The sequence below is a fragment of the Thunnus maccoyii genome, chromosome 8 (genome assembly GCF_910596095.1).
Source record: "Thunnus maccoyii chromosome 8, fThuMac1.1, whole genome shotgun sequence".
NCBI classification, from domain to species: Eukaryota; Metazoa; Chordata; class Actinopteri; order Scombriformes; family Scombridae; genus Thunnus; species Thunnus maccoyii.
In genome coordinates, this window is record NC_056540.1 from 17,967,148 (window position 1) to 17,986,723 (window position 19,576).

General features: G+C 38.8%; 1 protein-coding gene across 2 annotated transcripts in view; it reads left to right on the forward strand.

Moving 5' to 3' along the window:
• The first annotated feature begins 1,132 nt into the window (after positions 1–1,132).
• The window catches only part of LOC121901682 (neuronal acetylcholine receptor subunit alpha-7-like), a 38,999-nt gene continuing 20,555 nt past the window's right edge, over positions 1,133–19,576 (forward strand). Inside the window, exons 1-3 of one of the 2 annotated variants that reach the window (XM_042418590.1) lie at positions 1,133–1,182; positions 1,594–1,763; positions 17,996–18,135. In XM_042418590.1, the coding sequence (XP_042274524.1) occupies positions 1,694–1,763; positions 17,996–18,135 (210 nt within the window). In that variant the 5' untranslated portion in view covers positions 1,133–1,182; positions 1,594–1,693. Of the gene's footprint in view, positions 1,219–1,593; positions 1,764–17,995; positions 18,136–19,576 lie in introns of both variants that reach the window. The other variant, XM_042418589.1, reaches the window with a different exon arrangement.

Sequence of the window (19,576 nt, forward strand, 5' to 3'; positions counted from 1 at the left end):
ACTGAAATTATTTATGGACTGGGATAAATAGGTCATTTGATTATGAGCCAGTCTGGCACAAAAAGGAGACAAATATGACAAAAATGCAGTTGATGAACCTCTTTGTATCACCGGGAAGTGGGAAATTGCAGTGTGACACACATCACATCCATAAAAGATAGTCTACAGCTGTGGGAGAAGGAGGGTTGTGTGGTGATCTGTGCCAACTGTATGAGTCTGTGTTTCAGGCCTAGTCCTGTTCAGCACTGAGACAAACAAATGATTCAATATTCAATATTCATTGATTTTTGGTCACTTGAGGAAATGTGTTTACATGTGTTAGGGTTAGGTTACAACAAGCTGTAAACATAACATTGACATATTATCAATTCATAAAGTTGATATGGCAAAGGTGTTGGCCAGCAGTTGATTATTTACACTTTCAGCAGACACAAAAAAACATTAGCATGCATTTGGAGTCGTCTCTTTCTCCACATGATGATCCATTTTGTTCACCAGCTAGTCTCTAACTTTGTTGTTTTAAAAAATATTGAATAGAGCAGCCTTAAGAAATAAGGTTACAGTGATTTTAAAATGCTCAAGGTATTGTTGAGAGGTAAGTCAACAACAAGTCACATAAGGTAGAAAACTGCTGCACTGCTCTGTTTGGCTTGAAACTTACAAGCTGTTTTGTAAGTGTTGTAACATGCTGTTTTCCATGGATCATCCTCCAGACATGTTTAAGACACATAAAGCTACTCTGCTTTGACTAATAATTTGTGTCTGTTTTTTCCAGAAAAAAAGTTAAACTACACTGTTAAAAATCCAGATTCTATGCGAATGTTGTTCATTTCAAAAGTTTACCTAGAAAGGAGGTCAAACACCAAAGTGAAGCAACAAAACAAACAACACAATTTTGAGTGGAGGAGGACTTTAAAGACTTAACCCTTGTTGTTACATAATTGACTGGGGCACAAGACCTACATGCCAAAATATTTGTATAATGCTAATAATAAACCTTTATTTTCAATGATAAATTCATTGCCAGTAAAAGGTTCAGTGTAGTTTGTCAACAGCTAAACAAAGTCAGTTTGGCTCCAGACAGATGGCGCAGCATTATGACACACCCTCTCTGTTTACGTCACACGGTAGACCTGCTGCGTGCCCCCAACTTAAATATAGGTGAACATCGCTAGGACACAGGTGAGAACAGGAGAGTCAAAACAACTGACGTTTGAAGTGAGTCGAGCTCAATTAGACACTAAACTAAGTTGTTACACTTTTAAATAGCCTATGTAGCCTGTCTATAAATTTTAGTGAACCATAGTAAACTAAACATAAACACCGTGAAAACATCGACAACATCGACCATAGAATATTAGCCTACATAAACTTTATTGTCGTCATTATAATGGCTTGGGGATGAACTGTGAAATATTCATCTTGTTCTGGCCAACTCCAGCTCGGACGCGCGCTCCCGTGCAGCGCTGTCTGTTTGTGTGTGTGTGTGTGGGAATGTGATTCTGAAGCAGCGTGAACGCGCCGATCTGAACTCCACACTCATTCAGGTCTGTCAGTCTTTTTTAGTATCTCACACACTCTGTCTCCTTCCAGCCTCATGTTCATACCACCGCCAAGCCGGAGCAGAACCCCGGTCTAGTCGACACTGAGAGCCCGCTGCCGGTGGCGCCGGCGGAGTCTGAGCGGTGCCAGGATGCGGTGCCACAAGTTTTGGGGACCATGTTCGTTTGGATTTTACATGTGGACAGCCATCCTTTTCAGAGGTATGTTTTGGACAAAGTCGCTCTGGAGGTCCGCGTATACTTAAGTTTTCTCCTTTGTTTTGTTTTTAGGCACTTTCTTAATGGAAGATAACTAATGTCCGCGTACGGGTTTAGATGTAATTTGGATATTCAGGAGTGAACTGGCCTTCATCTGTTGTGTGGTAACATTCATATTCGTACTAATTCGCACTAATAACCCTTGATGTGGTTTTTAGAAAGCATTTCTCTAGGATTAAAAACTATTACAAATGAAAGGATTTAATTTTAAAGATTTAAACCTAAATTGTTTTGGTGGCAAATTCATGCAGCTTTGTTTTTCTCATATCATAATTAACAAAATAGACTTTCATGGTTTTCACGGTGGGATGCTCACATTTTAATATTTAATTGTGAGAATGAAGCCCACATAATAACAGCCTAAGGTCTGAATCATTTTAAGTTGTCCCAAATATTCTATTGAATAATAACTGACACTGTGAATTAGTTTTTCCCGCTTCTCTCTGCACCCTGAATGTTTTCTGCACTTTCCAACAGTTTGGTCAACAACACTTTTTTATCATTTGAGAATTTCTCAAGAGGTATTTTTAAACACTGCAGGTGTGCGTGTATTTATGTGTGTGTGAGTGTATGATAAGAGTGTGCACTTTAATGTTTGCTCATTCGTGTGCAATGAGATGTGCATGCATAACTCTAATTCTCTCCTAAGCCCCATCCCATCATCATCATCATCAGCATCATCAGCATCATCATCTGTAACATCTGCGTTGTTTACTTAACAGTTTATGACACAGCGGCTTTGCTTAAGATATGCCCTTAAATTCTGTGTGTGTGTGTGTGTGTGTGCCTACAGTATGTAAGTATGTCCACTGAGGGCAAACCGGCCACCTTCCACTTTCCTCACCTCTCCATACTGATCCAGTCATTGGTCCTCTTGTGGGGACAGAGGGGGGGAGGAGAAATGGCTTTAATGACTGAAACAAAGACTGAAGGGAGAGATAAAGAGGATGGATTACATGCTAAACCATGACAGGAGGCCTCTTATGTCTTTCATGGACAGTGCAGTCACATGGTGGGACAACATTGCTGTCTTGTCTACTGTCAAAGTTGTGAGGCCACTGCAAAAGACATACAATACTGTATAGAAATCTCAACAAACCATGTGAGTTAGCACTGAGAAAACTGACAAAAAAATTATTTTTTCCCCAAAGAACTGATAAAAATCTGCCAGCAAGGTGAGAATGTGTCGGTATTGGAAATTAACCATTTAAAAGAATTTGCTGCATTTTTTTAATCTTGAGGCTGAAATTTAGAGATACATATGTGAAAATGACTGGAAACAATAGCAATAAATAGATAGATAGATAGATAGATAGATAGATAGATAGATAGATACCCCCTACAGTTTGTTTTTTCTACATGTGGAAGAATAGATGAATGTTTATGGATCTCCTCATTATTCAGTGTCATGTTGTGTCACGTTTGACTGTTTGAAGGAGAGTAGGCATGCTCATGAGGATTGGGGCATGGGGATTAAAGAACCAGCTAGCCGCTTGTAGTCCTATGTGAATATTCATTCTGCTATTGATAAGCAGCTTAAGGGGAAACACAAGACAAAAGCCCAACGAGGAGAGACAGGACAATTTAGCTTCCTTGAAATGCAAACATGATTTTGTGACAAGTTGTGCTCCACACAGCAAGACATAATGTGTAGACAGATGATTGAGAGAGGTAGACTACTAAATCCTTAACATCTGCAATTGTTGATTTGAACAGCCTCTTGTTCAGGCATACCCACCAAAAATACAATATGATACCCTCACATGATTTCTTTTCCCCCTGACGCTCACTCAGGATCAGACACTGGTACGAGTGAAGTTGCCTAGCGCAGATGCTGTACTAACATCTGCTTCATTTCAATTCAGTGCCTCATCTCTCCCCTCGTGTCTTCCACTATCTCTTTCACTCTATGTCTTCATCTCTTGCAGACTCTTTCTCAGGCCGTCTGTCTCTTATTTTTTCCATGGTCAGCAAGACTTAACACGTTCGTAGACTCCATGCTCTTTAATCATGGAGTTAATGTAAATTAGACTTTTTATGCCTCGTTCAGAATTTCAATCATGTGTTAAGGTGGTTTAAGTGCTGCTGTTCATTCACTGACAACACTAAAATGAAGTTTGTGCTGCCTTCATGTAACCTCGAAAGTAAAAAACAATGGAACTATATAGTTGCCGTAAACTAACATATAAAAGTTTTGAAACCTTTGTTATTTTTTTGGTGTAGACTCTTTAAAAATGTTCCTCTTTTCATAACAGAGTCTACCAGATGTAATAACATCATTTCAAACATATAGGAGCTTTCTTTGAGCAGTTTTAGTTGTAGAAATATATACAGGACTTTGCAGGAGGTTGTCTTCAACATGGCTACGCACTCAGTGTTGCAGAGGTCTTAGCCCCTGGATTAGGATTAAACATCCAGTGGTTTTAGGGCTTGCTTTGAGCCGTCGACCATAGATTATAAATCTCTCCTATATGAATCCATCCGTCCAAAACTCCATTAACACACAACACCATACGCTCTGATCCCTGCTTGCCACTGTAGCCCGTCACATGTTGCTGGAGATGATGTGTTAATGGTTGAGGCAATGGCTCATCAGTCGCTTTAAGCATCAGTGTTCACACACACACACGAAATGGTAATGAGCACATGTACATCCACATGGAAACCCATACACAGAGACTCAGACTTGCACAAAGAAATGATGAACATCACTAGTAAGGTATAGGAAGTGTAAAGGGTAGCGTTGCTTTTGAAGTCCCTCATGTAAAATTGATCTTTTTCAGTGTTAATTCATCCCTGTGGTCTTCTTTCCCGTCTCTCATCTGTCTCTGTTTCACTCTCCCTCCTGTCTCTTTGACACCCCCTGTTACCCTCATCATTATGGATTTTATACATTACTGCTTTGCAATTGACATGCTGCCCTTCTCTTGTCTTTTTGTCTATTTTAGTTTCTGCAGGTTTAGGATGCCCTAATTTGAATCCTTACAACTTTTGTCTTGTCAAGTGAAATTGGATGGAAGATATAGCAACACAGCATTAACATAGCAAATGAAAAATAAATAAATAAATAATTAAAGGGTACAGAATAATTAAATATTTAAAGACGCAGTACACAGTGTATCTGATATATGAATCCTGTCCTTAATCCTGAAAAAAAAACAACAAAAAAAACCAGACACTACAGCTAGTCTCATTTTCATCATTTAATGAACATACAATAGGTCACAGCACTTGTTTTGCCTTCACAACCCTTCTTCAAGGAAATCTCACAAGATGTAAAACTTTGTTGCATCAAAAGTAAGCGTAATTACAAACCTGTGTAACATGATAAAAGATAGTATATGTATTTCTTTATAGAATTATTCAAGATTTTTAAGGACCCTTGGATTCTCTGGGTGTTCTCACATAGCTGCCCTCCATTGTCATCTTCATCTGACTCAAATTCTCTTTCTTTTCCTTTCTGTCTTCTTTTTACTTTTCTTCTGTCTCCCTTGTTTTGTGCCTCCTGTTATCAACCTGTATCTCTGTCTTTGTTTTTAAACAGGTTAGGTAATAGGCTAGCCACCTGGGTATAGGTTTAAAGCTGCTGAACAGCTGGGATGCTTCACTGCTGACCTCCCCTGACTCACTTATTCTCCTACCAAATGATTGATAGTGAAATAATGAGGTGCTACACCATTGCCAAAGTAGATCAATGCACACTTGGTGAGTTTTAGAGGCAGAACAGTGTGTGGGTTTAACACACATGAATACAGTACAAATCCAAACACAACAACAGAGGAGCCAATACAAGTATCCTCTTTAGTCTCCTGTCTGTTGAAGGACCTGTGTTCCTCACAAGCATGAATACAAGACAATGCACACAGACATAGACACACACTTTGTTGCAGCGCACCAGACATTATAGTGTCAGGGTCTCATTATTTCTTCACCTTGGGGGCTTTCCTTACAGACAGTTAAATGACAGTTGTCAAGGTCCTGGTCATAATCTAAAGGAGAGATAGATGGCCTCTGTTATGGCTGGCATCCATTTACAAGTTTGAGAAGTGAAATTGTCAGAGTACACATTTGGCAGGGTCTTGATGGCACATTACCTTGCAAGGCAGCTGGACTCTCAAGATCACAACATCACGTGAGAATCCATCTTGTCAGGCTTCAAGTTATGCTCTTGTGTCTCAACCACTGGTTGTTCGGACCAATCAGCGTCATGAATCCAGCTGCCTCGCAAGGTAAGACTGTGATAGAGACAGAGCGCCGTTATGTTCCACCCACCCCGGAGGGGAAAACAATTCATTACTCTCCACTGACTTTGTATTGAGTGAAGGTGCCTCCTTGTCATTTCTGTCTGCAAGCAAACAACAGAAAAATGTCTGAAAGCTGCTGTGTGGTGGGATGCACTACCAACAGGCTAAAGAGAGAGTTTTTATAAGCTTCTGAACCAAAAAACTGAAGAAGACAAAAGTGTAAATGTAAAAATAGAACAGTTGTTTCATTGACAGATGTGCAGTCTTTGTAATAGACATTTAAATCACTAGTAGCTAACGCGTATTCAGCTAAAATGCTAACTATAAAAGGAGCCTGAATTGGAAATCATCGCATGTCTGTGTGTGTAATTTCTCCGCCTATGTTTACAAACTGTACTCGCCATATCAGCTGTGAAAAGTGTCATTCAAAAGTGGCATTCATGTATTACATCTTAGCATATACAATGTGACAGGTCTCAGCTTATGCTATTAACTATCTTTTCCTCTCTGGTAGACATATGGTGCTAAAATAATCCTTTGACTTGCTGAAATCTAATGTTTTTAATTAGCTACAGGCATTTTATTAGCGTTTCGGCCCTTCGTTGCATATTACTGCGCCGGTTGTTTTCCCCTCCGGTGGGTGTGGTTTTCAGAGCATGACAAGTTGCACTCTGTCTCTATAGACGGTGATAGACAGATGGTTCATCCATTCACCTGCCAAGTATTTTTTGAAAGTGCCTGCCCTTTCCAAAAAGTTAACAAGGACGACTTCTCATATGGTTCTGTGTAACAAACCATCTGGTGCGTCAGGTTAGATGGTTTCATACATTCATGTGAGGTCGTCCACACTGCTACCGTGGAAGTCCAATTTGTGCTGCATGCTTGATATTTGTAAGACTCATTGCAAACTTCAGCAGTGTCTGTCTTTAGTATGTGATGTACCTGAGTGTTTCTGTTGATATTTCTAATTTAGTCAGAAAGACCAATTAAATGATAGTCATAGCTTTCAGTTTCAGGTTAGTATTGTTTTCTCATGCACCCACTCTGTTTCTCTCTCTCTCTCTGTCTCATGCATGATGTCTTGCTTTTTTTCTAACTGTTTTTGAAACAAAAGTGTATCATGGGTATTTGCAAATGAACTGCATAACTCCCTTAACTATTCCAGCATGTTTATTAGTACAAAAATGTACTTGTAGGAGCTTGGCCTCAGTCATATCAGTCTTTCAATGTCACCATTAGATGGTGTATGTGTAGTACTACTTATTTCTGTTTCTCCACACACTTACACGTAAACTAACACACAATATTTGCATCAGAATGGCTGTAGATGTGTAGCATTTGTCATGGTGTCAAATCTTTGGGGCCTCAGGGAGTGGCAGGCTGTCAGCAGTTTCTTTGTGCAACGCTCTTATCCGTCCAGATTCATAACTGGTTCCACTGTCCCAGAGCATTCTGGGATCAGAGCCCTTTTATGTTCCAGACCAAATAATAGATTTGGCTTTTCACAAGTATGGCACCAGTTTTTGAGGTTTAGCAGGCATGTTTATCATATGAAATAAGATACACTACCACTAATTGAGGAGTGGATTTGTCTCAATAGTAACTTGCTGTCAGCATGTAAATTAATGTCATTCCAAACTGAAATTAAATTAATTAAATGGTGTGTCTTTTCTTCAAGCCACTAACCTTGCTAATCTTTTTTTCTCACCACATTCATCAGGATTCATGTTACATTAATGTGAACCTCAGAGGCCCAAGCTAGAGGCCCCATGTTAAACCTGTCTACAGGGTCTATCTACCAAGTGACAAAGACAATTCAGTTGTACCAAAACATGGACGTAGCATCTTTGATGCGGCCCTTAGATTTCTGAAGGTATGTTTAGAAAGTTGGAGTAAGGAGCCACCAAATAATAGTAATAGGATGAGACACCTGTCAATCAACCAAACATTTTTAGCCCCAACTACAGCAGTTCATTGCTGCCACCATGACAAAAACTATTTGCTCAGTTTCTCATTTTAATGACACTTTGCATGTTATAACAAGATACTTTTTGTGTTATGTAAATATTATTCTATTATTATTATATTATATTATTAGTAGTAGATACCAGATGATTCTGTTTTTACAAGAAATTATTCATGTAATAACAACATCACTTTATCTTGTCATAAAACTATCTTTTTGTTTTACAAAATGAAAGTATCTCATTAAAAAAAAACTTGAGTTTTTCAACATGAGCTGGTAATAAAATTCTATATGTTGTTAAAACAAGAAAAAGATCCAGTCAGTGCCATCTTCTTCATTAAACAATAATTATGTTTCTTTTCTAAGGTGCAATGGAGGGATAGTAACACAAAGATGGAATCTCATAATAAAAGATAAGAAAATATGCACTTGATTTGTCTAACTTAGACTGCTGAAGCCTCATATTAGCTTTGGTTGAATTTGAGAGGATTATTCAATCAGTTATTTCAGAGATTTGTTGACATTATTTCCTCAAATCATGGTGCTTAATTTACCTTGGCAGAAAGAGACTGAGAAACAAAACCATGATCATTCCTCTGCATCATATGTGTCTGCATGTGTGTTGGACAGCGGCTCAGTCTGGATGGATTTAGTCTCATCAGGGGCACTAAAACACCCTGATGTAAGAGGTGGTCATTTAGTGCTCTGCCTAAAATAGCATTCCTGTTTGTTTCTGTGTTTGGGTGTGTGTTTATGAGATGGTGTGTGTGAGAGAAAGAGAGAGGGAGAATGGGTCCCTCAGGCCGTCTGTGTTTGGATAGCCTGTGTCTGATGAGTGTGTTTGGAGGCCTCATCTGAACACATTGACCCAGTAAAAAATATTCAGATGGGACAGATTCACCTAGCTGTCTTTCTCAGTATATGTTAATGTGTGTGTGAGAGTGTGTGACAGAGAAAGAGAGAGAGAGATAGAGAGAGAGAGAATAATAAAGTGCCTGTGTGCACAGTTCTTCTACTTTCAGATGCAACCCCAAACAAAGACCTATATTTTTGACTTTACAGATCACAATGTGGCACATAATTCACTTTCTACTGCTATATTTGGCCACAACTGTCCTCTACCCAAAGTGACATTTTACTAAATTCCCTCCATTCATTTGTAGATGACCCCAACCAATTGGAGACTGTACTGATCATGTTTTTCTGGCTTTTTGTTTATTTCCTCACAAACTAATCTAGAACGCATTCTAATCCACTCTAGAATTCACTCATTCATTACAAATAAAAATAAAAATGTTGACAGAAGAAAAAAACAAGCAAATTCGAGGTAGACTAAAAGACTGAAAGGGAGGACTAGAGGTAACAAGAGATAGGTATATATATAGAGGGAGATCAAAAGAGGGGATATCACAAGATTTGGAAAGGCTTGTAAAGGGATAAAGCATTCATAGAGGAAGAGAGGCACATACAGAATAGAGAGGAACAGAAAAGGTGCAGCAGAATGGGGAGTTTGCAAAAATTGGAGCTTTTATACAGACGGTGTGAGGAATTGAGATTAGTGCTGGTATAAAATGAACGAACAAACCCAAAGTGATGACTCATTTGTGGGTTCAATATGTATTGGGTCTGTACTGGTATGTATTGCCTCTGGGACGTAGCCATATACTCATATACAAGAGCCCTCGCTTTCTCCTGAATACTTTCTGTATATACTGCTTTATATGTCACCAGCCTAGGTGCCAGCGATAAAAATGAAAGCATTACAACCTTAAATTGTGTTAAAACTTACTTGAGTACTGTGTGACAACATTTAGCTTGCTTTAAGCAGTGCAAGTGGTGACTGACTGACACGTTTTGTCCCTCGAGTATTGCTGTAGCTGAATGCGTTCGCCTTGCTGCTGTGCTGAGGCCGCTCAGTACTGAAAACCCGCAAACTCAACTCAACTCAAGTTGACTGCTGTGCTGAGACAGTTCAATACTTAAAACCTGTGTACCAGACTCAACTCGGCTTCTGATACTGATACCAGCTCTCATACAGACTTGCTGCCCTCGACACATCCTATGCTGATCTACTGCCCGTATACTGAAGAATACCGAACACCACCCGAGGCTCACCAGATTCGTTCATTTGTTCCAATGTCAGACAGTTTGTTAGCCTGTTAGCCTGGAGAGAGAGGACTCAGGCCCTGTTCACACCTGGCATTAACATGCGTCTCCACATGCGTCTTGAGTGACCATTTGTGATTGGATCTCACTTCCCCATCCTATATGGAAATAAACATCTACATCATTTCCCATTTCTGTTTGCAAAGACCAAATGTGTTGTTGTTTTTGACTGGCACCTCCTGTGCCTAGTCTGCCAGAAATTAAAAAAAGAAGTCTGTAAAGACTTTTGCGTGCAGGAAGAATCAAAACTCTTTGGCCCAAATGGAAATCAGACAGCATGTTTTGTGTGTACTCCATCCACGAGAATCCATTTTGTCTGTTGTTGAGACTTCTTCTTCTTCTTTTATACTTTAATACTTCTTCTTCTTTTAAAACTTCTCATGCATAGGACATCAGTTGAGTAGGTGGTGTGGCTCAGGACACATTTGCATACACACTGCTAAAAGGATGTGGCCATATGTGGCCCAGACCACCTCCAAATTTGGTCTGAGCGATCGGATCTCAATGCGTCCTCAATGTGTCTTGGGTACATTCACACCTGTACTTAGAGCTGTCCACTTGTGATTGGATCACCCAAGATGCATTTAATGCCAGGTGTGAACAGGGCCACACTGCTTATTAACCTGTGGATACTTCACTGCTTGCAGACTTTTTGAGATACTCTCTGCTGCAGTTTAGTTGATACAGAGTCTAGTTTACATTATTAATTTCCAATTGACATTGTGGGTGTATGTGATGTGCTGTTGTGTGTAACTTTGTATTTTGTATGGTGTGCTCCGTGTGTTTTTGTTGTTGTTTTTTTTGCTTTGTATTGTTTGTTGTTGTGCTGTTGTATGTTTTGATTGTGGGGGGCTCCGATGCTTTAATGTTTAAAACTGCACACTGTCCCAATGATTTATTATCAAATCAATCAAATAGTTAGACTACTTTAGTGGCTGTTAATAATTGTTTTGCATTTTGATTGAAATGTCTTTATTTTCTCCATATAATTTCTTATTTTGTCATGGTACAAATACAAGTCTGTATTTTTCTTTATTTACTGTAAGAATCATACACATGTAGCATCACCACAATTATCACTGTAAGTTAAGTAAAAAAAGAACTGATGTAAAAAAAATTATCAGCTGTATTTAGCATGCAGCCTAATATTATGGGAGGACAATGAAGCATAAATGTATTTGCTACCACTTGATACACCTCTGGTTAGAGTGTCCTGCATTATAGTGGTCCGAGAGTTGAGCAACACCCAGTACTAGAAAACTTGACAGTATGCTAAATACTTGGTACATTTAGATGTCTGTACTGGAGTGTACTGCGACAACTCAAACACTTGAACTTCCCAGCACTGATCTTCTATCTTTACTTATTAGAGCCTCAACTCTATAAGAAACTCTAACAGAATTACAAAATGTTATAAGCATTGCATTATACATAATTGTAAGTCCGGTATCAAATATTAAATGTAAAAAAGCCCTTATGTTTACAAGCATTAACATTTGGGTCAGTGCTTGTAAATTCTGTTTTGCGAGTTTATACATCAAGGCCTCTCTGTCTCTTCGGGTTCACTCTCGCCTGCAGCAAACAGAAAGTTAAGGATACTTAAGCTATCAAATGTGTTGGGGATACACATTGGGTTGAGTTGAAATAGTTGCCTCAGAGCATGTAAAGTTAAACATGCAAACACAGAACTAAATGTACAAACTTGCAAACTCTGCAAAGTTAAGTTTGAAAGACCTTCATGTCTATCATGGCAAAATGGAAGTTTCAAGTTACAAAGTAAATGTAGAAACTTGAAAATTATACTAGCAGGCTGAGTTAAAAAATTCCAAACTAAGTTTACAAGCATGACTTTAAGACAAAAAAATAAATAAGTATGAACAAGTATAAATAAAACAAATTATGCTTTATTTGTAGATTCATGGCTCCAACAGTCCCATCCTGACTCAGGGTAGCAAAGTGGGAGAGGCTGCTTGGTCTGGAAATGTCCTTCCTCCTTTTCCCGTTTTAAATAGTTTTCCTCATTTTTGCTTAACAAAGAAATATGATAGTCTGCCAGATAATGTAATGATCATATAGCTTTACGTCATGACCACCAGAACTAATTATTTCATCTTAATTTCTGGGAAATCATGTTATTATGTCATTTCAGTCGGGCAGTCGGGTCAAAATACTACAATACACATGAGCTTGTGCTGCCGCTGCTATGAAGAAGAAGCCAGTCAGAGATGTGAATCAGAGCATTAGCGAATTAAACGCTTTGTCATAGAATGATTTGAGAACAAAGCATGCTGAGCAGAACATTTGAGGACAAAGTTGCTGAATTAACCGAAAATTGACCTAGAATCCACAAGTAAATTGATTTAAGCTGCAAACTGTATTGCCTGTTTTCTCAATAGCATAACCTTTAGCTTCTGTCCACCATTAGCAGTGCCTGTCACAAATTTCAAGCTCAGTGATTGGATGTTTTTTTCCCGAATTGTACCATGGGACTCATAATTCTTCTTCCTCAAAGTTTTTATGTACACAGGTATTTACATTAGACATTAAGAACCAGAACTAGCTGTTCCTCTATTGCACTGATGATAAAACTCAGTTTTAATGCCAATCCAAGTGCTCCAACTGTGAGTCACATAAAATTTTCTATAGGGAAAATGAAACCAAGGGCGCCTGATATATCTCCTTCCACTTTGCAACATAATTTATGTTGTGGGTGTTATTTTAGTATTTGAACATCTTTAAAATTTAACATTAGGGGCTGGAAAGGCTCTCAGACTGATTGAAAGGCAAAGTGACACATTCTTGGACAGATTATCACACAACCACAGGGCATAAAGCATAGTGCATAAAGATATACAGACCAAATTTACATCTCTACATGTCTCACATTTTCATTTCCTCTTGATTCACCTTCAATAATCTCCTAGAAAGCTCTCATGTCCAATATTCTTCTAATAAATATAGATGTCGAGGAAACGCGTGCACAAAGAAAATTGGCTTGGTCTCAGAGGAGACCTTGTGAATATGTGAAATGCATTAATATTTTGCGGGGTGCTGCCGAGCTGAAATAAAAGCTCCCCCTGGGCGCTGATACCCTTGGGGTCTTGAGGTGCCCAGAAGCAGTTTGGTTCTGCTTATTAAACTTGAACTAATTCTATACGCAGACACGCTGGAGCTCAGGGGCAACCTCAGTGTGCTGGATAACATACACACATCAGTGTACACAGGCTTTGAACACACACACACACACACACAACTGTAACTGTGTAGCCATTTGCTATAAATAATCAATTCCTTGACGTTACTGTCTCTGATTGAAGTAAGACAGGCTTCTACAAATCCTGACCATTTCTTTCAAAGGTGTCTTTCACTCATACTGTACTGACAAGTACAGTTAGCTGTTAACCGAGACAGAACGACTAAGCACTCTGATTTTTTGTAGCAACTTCATAATCCACAGTAACAAAAATAAGTTACACTTATCTGCTGTTTAGGATTGGACTATGGGTTGTGTTCAAATGGCACATTTGTGACCTCATTAAAAGGGGCAGGAATTTATTCTCAGATGACATCACCAGGCTAGACGTCTGAGTTTGCTGCCCTGAACTAAGATGAATGTTTCCTCTTCCTCCAATGACAATACATATAAAATGTTTGACCTTTACATATTGAGATATTTATAAATAATGGATATATTCTCTGTTGTATGTTTTACTGTTAATTGATCATGTAGATAATTCCACTAATGAATGACCTTCTCATAGACCTGAACAGGGCACACTGGTGACCCCTGACATTTCCTGTAATGACCCACATGGTGATAGAGTATTGATCTGCTTTAGTTGCTTATTGTTAGCATGTCTGAGTTTAGCACACACACACACACACTTCTAAACACAGATATACTAATGATGACACTCATCTTTCTTCTCTTTAGCAGGGAAGTAAGGTTAATAGTGCAGGTTGTGTGTGTGTGTGTGTGTGTGTGTATAAAAGAAATTAAAGGTCAGTGCAGCTATAATAAAGTGACATCTAATGACGAAAGAAACAGTGATTTAGTTTAGTGTCAAAAAGGCAACTGGGTCAGAGGACAAATGCAAAAACAAATTGCTTTTTTTAAACATAACTCTCAAAAGTACTTTTTAATATGATACATATTGTATATTTTTCTTCATCTTCTGTTCATCTTCTGTTAAGCCATGGTATTTATTTTGCTTGTGTTTGACAGTCAAAGCTGTCATGAAATGGCTTTAGGTTTAGTAATAACTGTGGGACAAGATAAAGGCGCAAGATGGACCACAATCCTACATTTCTATCCAGTCAATTTGCTTAATGTACATAAACACATAGGTGGTACCAGTAAAGGGTGGAAGAGGGTAATAAAGAAGATTATTTAGAAATAATTAGTAATAGTGCTTACATTAGTTGCATTTGCTCCATAATAGTTGTTTAACTTCTCATCAATGTTTTGTCACATATGTTTAGGTACTTAAACAAGACAGCTTGAAAAGAATTACAGCACTGTGCTACAGTTTGTTATTGGCCTAAATCCATCTAAATCAAAAGATATATTTGATTAACATAAGACTGTTAAAAGTTTTCTTGACAATTGACTTTCTTACCTCCCCATTGAGGAACAGTTCTCCAGAGGGTTTTCTGTCATGCTCTTTAAACAAAAGGACAAAGGTGGAGAACAGGGAGATAAACAGAGAGGGTGCTGAACTAGCGACAAATTGTCCCACTCCCCCGCTCTCATTCCCTCCCTCTGCTGGAGTTTGTTTGATGAGGCTTCTCGCTGCGTTTGGAAAATGATGTCTTCTTGCCAGCTTCTCATATCAGCTTCATTAGTGAGATGATTAAAAAAAGAAAGGCATGGATCTATCCCTTCATCCCTGGTGTACGCTGCACACTGTTTGTGAATTAAAGTTGGCACAGTGGCTTATTTTATTTGATTATTTAATTCCTTCCGAACATGATTTTATGAGACAAGCTTCAACAGAGAATTCAGTTCTTCGTCACTGACTTTATTAGTTTAGTTATGTTTCTTTGGACCTCAGTTCACACATCACAGTGATAAATCACAAACACATAGGATGGAATACATGGTAAAGCAGCTGTAGTTGAGGCTGTATTCAAATTTGTGTGTGTGCATGCACATGTGTATGCTATATTTGTTGTGCATAGATGCACAGATTTATGACTTTTCTGTGCTGTGTATTGATTTATTGAGATTGTGTTTTTGTCTGTGCTGAACCCATGAGCAAAACAGCTATTAGATCACTTGCCTGGGTGTCAATTCAAATATGTTTATAGACTTAACATAGTCAAACTTCCACATGAGGAAGTGGGACCTGGATAGATGGCTGCACGGAAAGGAATGAATAAAGTCTGATCATGTATTAATCAAGATTGGGGTGACTCCTTAGGAGCAGTGAAAGGGATTCTGCTGCGCTGAGCAGCTTCTCGTAGCTCCTCTCTCTCTGACCTCAGGCTCAGTCCTGCCATAACTCTCCTCATTACAGCCTTAATGGGCCAATCAGCACCATGCTGGGCCAAAGGCACACTCCACTCCCCTTCACAGCTTTACAGGGCTGTAGAGCTCTTTCCCTACTTCTCTTTAATCCTCTCTCCTTATTTCTCACCCACACTGCATCTTATTTTTCTCTCTGTCTGTTTTCATATTTCACTTTTGCCCTTCGCTTTCTCACACCGTGTCCAAGTGTACTTGTACTGTATGAGGAGTGATTATACTGTCTGGTCATGGGGTGACCTGCTGAGCACTGTGTCTGCATATCAATGACAGGTTGTGCTCATTCAATATGTTAGAGAGTGAATTATTGTATCATGTTTTTTATGTGTGCCTGTTGTCCGCTACATTTCTTTGTGTCTGTTTATCATGTATCTGTGTACATGGAAAATGTTATGTGAATGCTCTTCCGAATCTATATGCTGTTTATGAGAGTGTGTGTGTATTATGTTTTTTTTTTGTCATCACATGGATCCAGGAAGTCAAAGCTGGATATCATGAGACTCTTTGCTCTGACATCGCAACCACATTTGCCTGAGCTCCCAAATTAGAATTAAAAAAGACAGATTCATGTGATTCTCGTGTGATTTGATCCGCTCATAAAGAAACAAATGTGTCACATATGAAGGGAAAATTTAGATCTGGGCCTCTGCCACCTGCAGTGTGAACATTGTCCATATTACGAGTACAAACTATTGAGCTAACTAATATGTGAATGTTGCAGATTCCTATCTTAGTTCCAATGAACCCAAGATCATGTCATGAATTTATGCTTTTAAGGAATATGCTCTCTTTTGCTTCTCAGAAATAAATAAGGTCTTTGTCATTAGTGCTGGAAAACAAAATCCTGGGACATATTTTTCTTTAATTGCTTTGTTTGTGGTGCAGTCTTATTTGAAGACACTGACACCATTTTCTTGAATATTTTTGGAAAAGTTGAAAAAGGGGAAAAGGAAACTACACCAGAAATAATGCACTTGGGTCTCAGTGCCCCCCCCCCAAAAAATGTCTTTAAGGCTGAATATGAGCCTAAATAACTTGTAAGAGAGAAACTTTTCTTTAGTGCACTGTATTTATTTTATTTCTAAATGTCAATAAAATGTTTTTTGTGTTTGTTTGTGTTTGTATGTGTGTGTGTGTGTGTGTGTGTGTGTGTGTGTGTGTGTGTGTGTGTGTGTGTGTGTGTGTGTGTCTTTATTTTGGGACAAATGGAAAGTACTTGATGTCTGTGGAAGGTGAGGTGGAGAGGATCAATAATGGTGATGAGAGTCAGGCCAACAAACACATCATCCTAATCACCCTGCACCATAGACCACACAAGCTTACTTCTGCCACTCTGCGTTTGTGTGTGTGTGTGTGTGTGTGTGTGTGCATGCTTCAGTCTATGGATGTATGCAGATTTCAGCACATGTGTCAAAATCGTCAGCTCTGCAACTGACTTCCCTCTTTTGCATTGTTCACACCAAAGGTCAGTTTAAAGAATTTACTGTATGAATCAGGGACCATTAGAGCAAATAGGTGCAATATATATTTGAAAGACCACTAGGCAAATTATAATCTGGCCGCAGGCTGGTGCAAGCAAAGCAAGGTTACAAGGTTAAGTAGACTATTAAAGCTACTTTCTGGATTAGATTTCAGCCTCAGTCCACAAGAATATGTGCCAAGGTACAGTTTGCAAAAAAAAGATAGCCTAAGCCAAAACACTGATAGCATTTTAAAAAAAAATCTGCTCCTGAACATAATTATTTCAACACTAGATTTATTGTTTAAAAATGGAAAGAGAAAGACTATGCACATTGTGTCTGTAAATCAAGAAGTGACCTTCCCAGACTGACTGTAGTGACTGGAGGGCTGGCCTTTCAACTCTGAAATATGTGGTAACTGCTGGTGCTTATCTGTGACAAAATAATCTGAAGTCAAAGATCCACTAACCAGCTTTATCTTTGCATTCAACCTCTTCACACAGTATTCGTCATCAAATGGAGCTGGCTTAGGTGTTATCATATGTCATAAATTCCACACCAAAGCTCTCTGGCTTCCCACTGACCAAAATCAACCAGGAGTCAGTGGTTAACTGGAGAAAGTTCAAAGAAGACATTTACAGGGATGCCAAAAACAATCCAGAGACAAGTTTACAACTACTTGTTATCATGTTGCTAAAGATCCACACTTCCACAGAGGTTTTTTTTGAAAATTTTTTAGTGAATATGGTGCTTTTTATTCCAAATAATCACCACACAAACCACTTTTCCTCTTGTTTCTTTTGTTCTCCCAGGGTCCCTGCAGGGTGAACACCAGAGGAGGCTGTACAAAGAGCTTCTGGCTAATTACAACCGGCTGGAGAGACCTGTCGTCAATGACTCAGCCGCCATCCTGGTGGAGCTAGGCCTCACACTGCTGCAGATCATAGATGTGGTGAGGACAACAGTATTTGTTGGTATTAATAACGTGTGTGTGTGTGTGTGTGTGTGTGCATCTGTGTATGACTTTCAGGGACATACACCAGACATAAAAGCAGTTGATTGCGGACAGCTTGAGCAATTGAGGCAGAAGCTGTGTCCCCAATTGGTAAAATGCAGATTTTTGGGTAAGTGGTTAAGGTTAGCGTTAGAGTTAGGTTTAGGCAAGTCGTGGTTGTGGTAAGGGTAAGGGTAAGTCTCCAGGAAATTAATGTAAGTCTATGTAAATAACCCAAAAGTGACTTAAGTAAACTTGTGTGTGTGTGTGTGTGTGTGTGTGTGTGTGTGTGTGTAGGTCTGTCATAGGCTACTTTTGGGGACAGATTTCTGACTAAAGACCAGTTGATTGGGGACGGCCTGTCCAAATTTGAACAACAAAACAACAAAAGCTGTGTCCCCAGTTGTTAAAATACTTATGTTTGGGTCAGTGGTTATGGTTAGGGTAAATCTCCAGGAAATGAATGTAAGTCTATGTAATGTCTCCATAAGTGACCTAGGACAACTTGTGTGTGTGTGACAGAGTATTGGGCGGTGGAAAGTGTACATAGGTGGCAGGTTATGTGGTTTGTGTTATGGTGGGCATGTGTTGTTAAATGGAAACCTCAAGTGTGCTTCCGACTATTGCATAATTTACATTTTAGTTATTTAGCTGATGGACTCTATATGATGGCAACAGGAAAAAAACCATAAACACAATCATCGCAAGTAAGGGTCAGCATCACAGTAATGCATTGGATCGATGAAAACACATTCCATTGTCACTGAATGATGATGTATGGCGGACAACTCTTTAGTAAAGAAGTCCCAGAAAAAGAGATTGAAATGTTTGAAAATGAAAAACTAAAAAAAATATTTAAATGTTTTTAAATCAAATTACATTGTAATGTTTAAAAAAGTTGGATATACAGTATTTTTTGTTAGGTGACAAACTAATATAACAAATAGTTTCTGTGAATGTGTTTTATTCGGATGAGTGTATGTTTGAAGCTGTGAGCATTCATGGAATACGTGACACATTCAGTGGACAGTCTGTGCTTATGAAACAGTAACATTTTGGTGGAAATAATGCACTTCTGCTGTCTGACTTCTATTACATAAAGACCCTCTGGACTGGGACACATGATAATTTTTGCCACACACACAAGCACACTGGGGACTTTGAGATCTTCATACACTGTTTAACTTTATCTCTTTAATGCTCTCTTGCAGACTAAAATCATAACTAAACTGAAATCTTGTATGTCTGATTTCTCTATTAACACTTTTAAATCTATATTAATCCAGGGAAATCTGGCTGAGAATGGTTGCTTTTCTGCAGCGATTCCAAGTCTTCTTTCACTTGGCACTGATTATTTACTTTTCCCATCCACATTTTCACATGTTGTTTAAACTGTAGA